Source organism: Salmo salar, chromosome 11, assembly GCF_965601325.2.
Source record: "Salmo salar chromosome 11, fSalSal1, whole genome shotgun sequence".
Lineage (NCBI taxonomy): Eukaryota > Metazoa > Chordata > Actinopteri > Salmoniformes > Salmonidae > Salmo > Salmo salar.
In genome coordinates, this window is record NC_138301.1 from 24,942,086 (window position 1) to 24,953,380 (window position 11,295).

At 41.1% G+C, this 11,295-nt stretch overlaps 1 protein-coding gene across 2 annotated transcripts in view; it reads right to left on the reverse strand.

Annotated features, from left to right (window-relative positions):
- LOC106562306 (spondin-1) overlaps window positions 1-8,987 on the reverse strand; it is a 143,687-nt gene extending 134,700 nt beyond the window's left edge. For both annotated transcript variants that reach the window (XM_045689214.2, XM_045689213.2), the window contains exons 1-2: window positions 8,282-8,987; window positions 7,526-7,632 (exon numbers count right to left, since the gene is read on the reverse strand). In XM_045689214.2, the coding sequence (XP_045545170.1) occupies window positions 7,526-7,632; window positions 8,282-8,516 (342 nt within the window). In that variant the 5' untranslated portion in view covers window positions 8,517-8,987. The remainder of the gene's footprint in view (window positions 1-7,525; window positions 7,633-8,281) is intronic.
- Window positions 8,988-11,295: the final 2,308 nt, after the last annotated feature.

Genomic DNA, 11,295 nt, shown 5'->3' on the forward strand with positions numbered 1-11,295 from the left:
AATAATTAATTAATTAGAAGACTAATTGATCAGATATTTATAAGTATCTGAAAGTTATATTAGGAAAATTCTAACTTTGTAATCTGAATATTTTCCTTGGTGCCCCGACTTCAGGGGCACCAAGGAAAATATTCAGATTACAAAGTTAGAACAGTAATTCTGAGTTTAGTGAGTCCCAAACTTGGTGGGTGTCAAAATAGCTAGCCGTGATGGCCGAGCTATGTACTCAGAATATTGCAAAATGTGTTTCGCCGAAAAGCTATTTTAAAATCTGACACCGCGATTGCATAAAGGAGTTCTGTATCTATAATTCTTAAAATAATCGTCGAGGATCGGTAGGATAGTCAGTTTTACGAGGGTATGTTTGGCAACATGAGGGAAGGATGCTTTGTTGTGAAATAGGAAGCTGATTCTAGATTTAATTTCAGAAAGAGAGGGTCCAGATTGTCTAGCCCGGCTGATTTGTAGGAATCCAGATTTTGCAGCTCTTTCAGAACATCAGCTATCTTGATTTGGGTGAAGGAGAAGTGTGGGAGGTTTGGGCAAGTTGCTGTGGGGAGCGCAGGGCTGTTGACCGGGGTAGGGGTAGCCAGGTGGAAAGCATGGCCAGCCGTAGAAAAATGCTTATTGAAATTCTCCATTATTGTGGATTTATCGGTAGTGACAGTGTTTCCTAGCCTCAGTGCAGTGGGCAGCTGGGAGGAGGTGCTCTTATTCTCCATGGACTTTACAGTGTCCCAGAACTTTTTTGAGTTTGTGCTACAGGATCCAAATTTCTGTTTGAAAAAGCTAGCCTTAGCATTCCTAACTGCCTGTGTATATTGGTTCCTAACGTCCCTAAAAAGTTGCATATCACGGGGGCTATTTGATGCTAATGCAGAACGCCACAGGATGTTTTTGTGCTGGTCAAGGGCAGACAGGTCTGGAGTGAACCAAGGGCTATATTTATTCCTAATTCTACATTTTTTGAATGGAGCATGCTTATTTAAGATGGTGAGGAAGGCACTTTTAAAGAATAACCAGGCATCCTCTACTGACGGGTTTGTCCCAGGGACGCCCTCCGAGAAAGTTTTTAGGATGTTCTTGGGATGTTGTGTGATGGTCCCCTGGAGCTTTTGTCTAGTTCCCAGTTGGTCCTGGGTCTTCCCCGAGGACGTTTTTAGGATGTTCTTGCGATGTTGTGTCATGGTGCTCTGAAGCTACCCTGGACATTCTTGGAGGCATTTGTCATATGAGTGTCCTAGGTTTCCCAACCCGTTATAAGTAAAATAATGAAATGGTATGGGTGTTTTAAGGTTAGTGGTAAGCTGTTCAGCTAAAACAGTGTAAAAATATTTAATCAATGACACTATGATTACACTTGACATGATAACTTCAGTACTGACTTTTCAATATGACCCCATCTGGGATTTAAACTCACAACCTCTGGATTTGGGGAATGCTGATCTTTCTGCTGTGCCACAAAGTCTGTAGAATTTCAGAAGTCCCTTACATATACATTACTTATAATACATCTCTGCACTTAGCAAAAGCATGCCATTAAGCTATCAGGTAATCTGACTATTCTCTCATTGATTTCACTTACTTATTTCAGAAATGTCAGTTTGGGTTTTTAGTAAAGTTGTCTAATGTTGGTGGGGCATATTATTTTGTTTTAAACTGACTCGATAAATACAATAGTTTTTCTTGCGTGTATTTTTAACAGAGTGTATTTTTAACAGTTACTTTGAAGTGTAAAATGTAGGAATAGGATTACATGTGAAATCAATCAATGACACAGACATGGTGACATAGAAGGAAGATTGCAGTGAACCAAGAGGTTGTAAGTTTAAATCCCAGGTGAGAACATGTATGTAAAAAGTAATAATCCTAATTACTGTATGAATAAACATACACGACGTGTGTCAAATATGTACGTTGAAACACTGTGTTAAAAGCACTGTGAGAGTACGTGTGTGTGTGTGTGTGTGTGTGTGTGTGTGTGTGTGTGTGTGTGTGTGTGTGTGTGACTAGCATTGCCAAAAGACAAAGAGCTATAATGGATCACCAGAAAAAACCTCCAGAAGATGACACAACGTCCCAAAATCGTCCTCGAGACAAACCGGAAACTAGACAAAACCTCCAGGAGACCATGACACAACGTCCCAAAATCGTTCTCGGGACAAACCGGGAACTAGACAAAGCCTCCAGGGGACCATGACACAACATCCTTTGGGACATCTCCGGGTCAAATTGCGAACTAGAAAAAATCTTCAGGGGACCATGACACAATGTCCCAAGAACATCCGCAGGACCAACTGGAATCTAGAAAAAAACAACAGGGGACCATGACACATCATCCTGGCGACTTTAAGGGATTTTGTGACCTAATGATTCATTATTGTTTGTTGTTTGCAGGGAAATATTGCAGATGACATGTTTAATACCAGGTCCTACAGATTCATTCAGGTATTTTTTTATGTTTGTGTGTGTGTGTGTGTGTGGGTACATTTCAATGTGTGCTTGTGAGTGTCTCTATATATGAGTATTCCTGTATGATGTGCAAGAGTTTGTAGTGTTGTAATTGGCAGTGGGTGCTGCTACTGTATGTGCATCAAATTGACTGAAGTATTACATAAAAAATATATATATTTTGGTATGTTATTACATGATTGGATGAAGTTATTACATTATTCATGAAACCACCAGTTAACGTAATAACCACCGGTTAATGTAATAACTTACTACATTTAGCGGAAAAATTATGTTTATCGGCAAGTTATAAACTGTACCGGGGGTATTAGCAATTTTTTCTTAAGTTATTACAAATAGAAAGTTTTTTTAACCTCTTGAGGATACCGTAGGATAGGGGGCGCCACAGCGCATTTTGAAAAAAAATCGTTCCCATTTTCAACGGCCTACTAATCAAACTCAGAAGATAGGGCATGCATATACTTATTATATATGGATAGAAAACACTCTAAAGTTTCTAAAACTGTTTGAATGGTGTCTGTGAGTATAACAGAACTCAAATGGCAGTCAAAACCCCGAGACCGATTGAAACAGGAAGTGGAATTCTGAATTGTGGACTCGACTTCTCATCTTTCCTTATTAATCACACCGTTAACCATGGTTCAGTGAGCACTTCCTATTGCTTCCACTAGATGTCGCCAGTCCTTTCACAGTGGTTTGAGCCTTATAGAGTCAAAACTCAGTGAATGACACGAGTTTGAAATTGGTCACAGGGGATGGGCCATCACCATTATGACGCCGGCGGCCATGTCTGCCCCCACCTTTGGATACGGTTTTAAAGGCCATGACATCATCCCCCTCGAATCTTATTGGCTCTCTTGGTGTTAGAGGCCCTGAAGATTTATTTTATACAACGTTTGACATGTTTGAACGAACCTACATGCGCGAGCATTGCATTTATTCTGAACTTCAGACCTGCGCTTCGAGAGAGCCATAGGACGCGCTACCAACATCAGGCTAATGGAACGTGAAGTATGGACTTTTTGACCGAAAATACATCTGTTGTGGACCTGGGATGCTTTCTGATGAAGACAACTAAAGGTAGGCGATTATTGACAATATTATACAAGATGAGATGTGACATGCGATTGCTTCCAAGATGGCGCCGAGCTCTGTATATTAGCTCATTTTCTGAGTATCGCATCTCCTTTTATTGCAAAGTGTGATTACCCAGTAAAGTTAATTTAAAATCTGGTATGACAGGTGTTCTCAAGAGATATTCATCTATAAATGTTAGATTGACAATATACATTTAAAAAATCGTTATAGGATAGTAATTTAGGGAAATGTAGCATTGTTTACCGGGACGCTTTTGAGGGGAAATTATGTAGTCAACCTCAGACAGAGATGTAAAATGCTGTTTTTATATATAAATATGACCTTTATTGAACAAAAGAATGCATGCATTGTATAACATGATGTCCTAGGGGTGCCATCTGATGAAGTTTGTAAAAGGTTAGTGCTGCATTTAGCTGTTTTTTGATTATATGTGATGCAAGTGGTTGGTCGGAAAATGGCTATGAAGCTGCTTTTTACGATGGACTCATCTAATATAATCTAATGATTTGCTTTTCCTGTAAAACCTTTTTGAAATCGGACGACGTGGGTCGATTCAGGAGAGGTGTATCTATAAAAAAAAAATATATATATATATATATTTTTTTTTTAATTATGATTTTTTTTTAATGCTAATTGGCGATATGATTTTTCGCTGGATTTCGATCCCGCTAACGGGATCAGACGCTGAAGAGGTTTTAAATTCTTTAAATTTTTTCTCACTTTTATTTAGCAGGTAGGCCAGTTGAGAACAAGTTCTCATTTACAACCGCGACCTGGCCAAGATAAAGCAAAGCAGTGTGACAAAAACAACAACACAGAGTTACACAAGGGATAAACAAACATACAGTCAATAACACAATAGAAACATCTGTATACAGTGTGTGCAAATTAAGTAAGGAAGTAAGGCAATAAATAGGCCATAGTTGTCACGGGCGTCGTAAGGATTGGACCAAAATGCAGCGGGAATGTGTATACTCATCTTTTTAATTGGCAGAAAGAAGGCAAACCAAAACACACGTATACAAAAACGCCGCCGACAACAAACAGTCCTGTCAGGCATACAGCTATACACGAAACAACTACCCACAAAAATAGAAAAAACACCCCTCTTAAATAGGACCTTCAATTAGAAGCAACGAGGAGCAGCTGCTTCCAATTGAAGGTCAACCCAAAAATCACCACATAGAAATAGACATACTAGAACTAACATAGAAATAGACTAACAAGGAACATAGCCCAACAAACCCCGAAACACTCTAAACAAACACCCCTCTTAAATAAGAACATAGCACAACAAACCCCGAAACACTCTAAACAAACACCCCCTGCCACGTCCTGACCAAACTACAATAACAAATAACCTCTTTTACTGGTCAGGACGTGACAATAGTGGCGAAGTAATTACAATTTAGCAATTAACACTGGAGTGATAGATGTGCAGATGAGGATGTGCAAGTAGAAATACTGGTGTGCAAAAGAGCAGAAAAACAGAAACAAATATGAAATGAGGTAGGTAGTTGATTGGATGGGCTATTTACAGATGGGCTATGTACAGCTGCAGCGATCGGTAAGCTGCTCTGACAGCTGATGCTTAAAGTTAGTGAGGGAGATATAAGTCTCCAACTTCAGTGATTTATGCAAATCGTTCCAGTCATTGGCAGCAGATAACTGGAAGGAAAGGTCAGCCAAAGGAGGTGTTGGCTTTGGGGATGACCAGTGAAATATACCTGATGGAGCACATGCTATGGGTGGGTGTTGCTATGGTGACCAGTGAGCTGAGATAAGGCAGAGCTTTACCTAGCAAAGACTTATAGATGACCTGGAGCCAGTGGGTTTGGCGACGAATATGTAGTGAGGACCAGCCAACGAGAGCATACAGGTCGCAGTGGTGGGTAGTATATGGGGCTTTGGTGACAAAACAGATGGCACTGTGATATACTGCATCCAATTTGCTGAGTAGAGTGTTGGCTATTTTGTAAATGACATCGCCGAAGTCAAGGATTGGTAGGATAGTCAGTTTTACGAGGGTATGTTTGGCAGCATGAGTGAAGGAGGCTGTGTTGCGAAATAGGAAGCCGATTCTAGGTTTAATTTTGGATTGGAGATGCTAATATGAGTCTAGAAGGAGAGTTATTACATTTTCAAGTGTTATTACATGTATCGTTGTTACAATGTGTAAAAATTATTTATATAAAGTTCATAAATATAATATATATTGTAGAAGTTCCACCTTGTCAGAAGATTTTCTTTATAGGAGCTCAGTTTTCATTGATTTATTTATATCACTCAAAGATTTCAGTCAGATTGTGCGTGACTAGTTTAACAAATGGCTTCATAACATTGTTTGTTTAAAATAGTGTTTGTAAGGGAGGAGTATCAGTCCTCTGGCCCAGAAATCTGGTTATAAAACCTATACACAACATATTATTGGCCAATTCACCTGCTGTGTGTTCTTGGCCTGAAACCTCTGTCTCCCCCAGCTCATCTCTCCCCACGCTAGAACCCGGAGGGCCTCATCAGAGCTGGGGACATGTCCTACAATATCCCTTGACATCTAAGTGTAAAAACACTTCCCCCATCCCTCCTTCTCCCTCTCTCACTCCCTCCCTTTTCCAGTCCAGTTGGACCCGTCTGCGTATGCTGGGAACGATCTTTGCATTAAACCTGGCCAGATTTGTGTGTGTGTGTGTGCACACCGTACATGCATGCATTGCCAAATTTCACACACCTGGGCTCTCCCTGACTGGCACAATGCTCCTTTTCCCATTGTCCCACACACACACACACACACACACACACACACACACACACACACACACACACACACAAAGGAATACAGAGGGGGCCATAAATAGAGGTATTTGAGGAAACGAGGTGAAAGTAATCGCGCTTCCTCCAAGATGATGCGTGAAACAGAACGACTCTGGCAGGAGGGGTCTGAGAGGGGAACAGATTATGTTGGGAGTTCTCTCTCACACACAGAGCAGAGAGTGTGAGAGCCGGCACAGGCAGCATATGGTGTTGATGTAAGTGTTCTGCCAGGTGTGGTAAAGTGTGTTGGCTCTGCTCTGCTCTGGGAGAGAGGATATCCTTGCACCTGTATAGCACATGACTGTATCAATACACTCCCTATTCGCTGGGACTGCTGTGCCCCTAGCGACTGACTGGCTGACTGACTGACTCCATAATATGAATAGGGTATGAAATCCTACACTACTTTTGTGAACTTGAGTGCAGCCTTCTTTTGTTTCTGTATCATGCAAACTTGAAATACAGTATATTCAAAATGTCTTTGACTTACACTGTGGATAAACTTATTAAAGGTTGAGTAAGTAAGAATTTTGTCCACAAATGTACCCACATTTCTGTTATATGTAAATAGTTTATGATTAGTGAACGCCATAATGTAGTTATTTAGTTAGATACTTCTCTCTATTAGCTGAAATCTTATTTTTCAAAGACATTTTATCTGTTGGCTAGCTGTTCAGTCCGAACAGATTCACAAATCAAGGGAATTTGCCGCACTATGAAGACATTGTCTCCCTCTGAGGCACATGTTACTAGGCAACCCCCCTGCACTTGCCTGGGCTGGCCTGCTCTATACCTGGCTAAAGTATGTGTGAGAAATGTTCTAACAAATGTTTGTGCTATGAAATTAAATAAATACTGCAATCTGACCTATAAAACTTATTTGCTAGATTCATGATAGACAAAGCAAGGATAGTGAACATCAAAACTTGATATAGTTTTATTGGAATTTGCAGCTGTTGTTGGTACAGTAAGTAATGATTCTGCTAGCTTCTGATATGACTGACTGCATCTTCAAATAACATTACTTTCACCTGAATAACTGAAGGTCATTTACAATTAAAAAAAATATGCATGTTGTAATATCTACATTTTCATTTTGTATAATTTCAATGACATATAATGACACGTTTAATTGTTGTCTTACCTGGAAATTGCCAGCATAGTCCTCTTCTTTGTCTCCTTCCCTGCCCTCCCTCAGAGCGATGAGGGTAAAACCTCTGAAGTAAGCGGGACTGGATGCATACAGAGTCACTGGGGATCACAAACACACAGTCAGTGAAGAAAACAAACTGATGGGAAACAGATTGATAGGTTTAATAAAGGTTTGCAAAATCCAAAAGTACTAACCCTTCTGGATTCGTACCTCATAGGAATGAGATCTTTATAGGCTATATCAATCAGAAGGGAAATATCCTCTTCACTTGCTGAAACAACTGGCAATTGCTGTCATTACTCGTGTCATTATCATTACTATATTGATATACAATAGCTTCCCTGAGATAATGTTTTTGAATAAAACTGATGTGATGAGTGATTGAGCAAAAATGGGACTTTGTTAGACTAATGAATCAAAATGTTAACTATAATGACCAATGAGTTTGCAGGTGGAGTCACCAAAAATGAAGTTAGAGCATCACAAGTTGCAAATATTTCAGCGATAAACAGACGCCTATGAAGATACAGTATGAGGGCATTCTGGTCTGTGTCCAACTCCTCTTTCCACAAGACAGTTTGACTTGTCATAACACAGCTCTGACTTCTAGGCTTATATCACTTCCTTATAAATGTCCACAACATTGCGTCTTCACATGAGTTGAACACAAAAGAGAAATAGAGTAAAGGCAAAAAATACCCTATTGTGTGTCAGACAATGTGCGCGGAATAGGACAGAATACAGTACCTCTGTAAGTGCTCCCAGGCTGATAATTTTCTGGGTCCCCCTCGACTCGGAGCCGAAACTCATTGTAGCCTTCATTCCGAGTGCCCTGAGCCCGTAATATCCGACTACAATACCCGTCTGACTTCCCAGCTCTCTCCGAGGGCTCCTCCGTGAAGGTGAATCCGGCGTTGCACAGCGCAGTGGAGATAAAGCACTGTAACAGCAGAATGCACAGAAATATTCCCGCTCCTGCCATCGTGAAGCGGCAGCTATCGCTCCAGCTGATGCGGTGGTGAAATACGAGTGAGGTTCAAGAGAGGAAAAAACGCTTGCTTCCCCACTCAAAACTTCAGGAATTGACGAAACTTGGCAATTGATAAGACTCCCCTCACTCGTGATACGAGGTAGCTGTCTCCGCTAAAGGTAAATCCATCCCGGAGAGATATAGAGTGCAGAGAAAGAATAGTTTACGATGTGCACTCGCTCTCGCAGAATCACACACTGATTTGTTGAAGAGCGTCTGATGATCAGAGGGTCTAGGGTTTGCTTAACTGAGCGCGAAAGCCTACACAGGGTCAGGGAAAATAGTGGAGCAGTGTAGCGCGTAGCGCGGCTGTCTCCAAGGCATCGACGCAGGCTATGAGCCCAACGACCTAAATGCGCCTAGCCAACAGACTGGAAACAGACATTTCTACCAATGGCTGCAGTGATGGAGGGATGCATTTGACACTAGCTGGAACTTGCCTGTGTGTTTGCTCAGCCGCGGATCCCCCCCGCCCCCAAGCCCCCTTAGCCGACCGCACAGACACAGACAGATGCTCAAATAGTAATTAATAATGCATGCTGAACGGTCGCCTTTATGCCCCCCCCTTCTGCACAGTCTATTGTGTGTGTGTGTCTGTGTTTGGAAGAGAGAGACAGAGCCGATAAACCCTTCATTTAGAGGGAATGAAGTTAAACAAATATAGATTGTGGACCGAGCTTCCAGGAACTTCATTCTTAACCTTATATTGGCTTCTTTCAGCCACTGTCCAGCTGTTGCCACTGACAGAGAATGGTCACTGACAGAGAAGGAGAATGGTCACAATAATCAATAAACTATTATCTTAATCTGTCTTGAAAGATGAATCAACAATGATCACAAGTTGGGGGCAGTCCGTGTTACAGTTTTTACATTAGCCTGGAATCTACAGTTGAAGTCAGAAGTTTACATACACTTAGGTTGGAGTCATTAAAACTCGTTTTTCAACCACACCACAAATTTCTTGTTAACAAAGTATAGTTTCGGCAAGTCGGTTAAGGCATCTACTTTGTGCATGACACAAGTAATTTTTCCAACAACTGTTTACAGACATATTATTTAACTTATAATGCAATTCCAGTGGGTCAGAAGTTTACATACACTAAGTTGACTGTGCCTTTAAACAGCTTGGAAAATTCCAGAAAATTATGTCATGGCTTTAGAAGCTTCTGATAGGCTAATTGACATTATTTGAGTCAATTGGAGGTGTACCTGTGGATGCACCTTCAAACTCAGTGCCTCTTTGCTTGACATCATGGGAAAATCAAAAGAAATCAGCTAAGACCTCAGAAAAAAAATTGTAGACCTCCACAAGTCTGGTTCATCCTTGGGAGCAATTTCCAAATGCCTGAAGGTACCACGTTCATCTGTACAAACAATAGTATGCAAGTATATACACCATGGGACCACGCAGCCGTCATACCGCTCAGTAAGGAGACGTGTTCTCAAAAGTATCTATATCCATAGTAAAACGAGTCCTATATTAACATAACCTGAAAGGCCGCTCAGCAAGAAAGAAGCCACTGCTCCAAACCCGCCATAAAAAGCCAGACTACGGGTTGCAACTGCACATGGGGACAAAGATCATACTTTTTGGAGAAATGTCCTCTGGTCTGACAAAGCAAAAATGGAACTGTTTGGCCATGATGACCATCGTTATGTTTGGAGGAAAAAGGGGGAGGCTTGCAAGCCGAAGAACACCATTTCAACCGTGAAGCACGGGGGAGGCAGCATCCTGTTGTGGGGGTGCTTTGCTGCAGGAGGGACTGGTGCACTTCACAAAATAGATGGCATCATGAGGGAGGAACAGTATGTGGATATATTGAAGCAACATCTCAAGACATCAGTCAGGAACTTAAAGCTTGGTGGCAAATGTATCTTCGAAATGGACAATGACTCCAAGCATACTTCCAAAGTTGTGGCAAAATGGCTTAAGGACAACAAAGTGAAGGTATTTGAGTGGCCATCACAAAGCCCTGACCTCAATCCCATAGAAAATCTGTGGGCAGAACTGAAAAAGGGTGTGCGAACAAGGAGGCCTACAAACCTGACTCAGTTACACCAGCTCTGTCAGGAGGAATGGGCCAAAATTCACCCAACTTATTGTGGGAAGCTTGTGGAAGGCTACCCGAAACGTTTGACCCTAGTTAAACAATTTAAAGGCAATGCTACCAAATACTAATTGAGTGTATGTAAACTTCTGACCCACTGGGAATGTGATGAAATAAATAAAAGATGAAATAAATAATTATCTCCACTATTATTCATTTCACATTCTTAAAATAAAGTGGTGATCCTAACTGATCTAAGACAGGGAATTTTTACTAGGATTAAATGTCAGGAATTGTGAAAAACTGAGTTTACATTTATTTGGCTAAGGTTTATGTAAACTTCCGACTTCAACTGTATAACTGACCACAACAGACCTTGAAAATCAATCATGAAAGCAACACCAGAAATGATATATGCGGACTGTCTTTGCAACAATATGAGTAATGATGCCCTGTCATGCATTCTCCTCAGTATCACCCACCATACCCATGGGGCCTCAGTGAACTTTCATCTTCCATATAGGTCAATAGTTCCTATGGTAGGCATACTGTAATCCAGCTTTAAAATGATTTCTTTTAAATTAAAATTCTCACTCTCCCCCTCTCAGCCCCCTCCACACACACACACACACACACACACACACACACACACACACACACACACACACACACTTTGACACTCA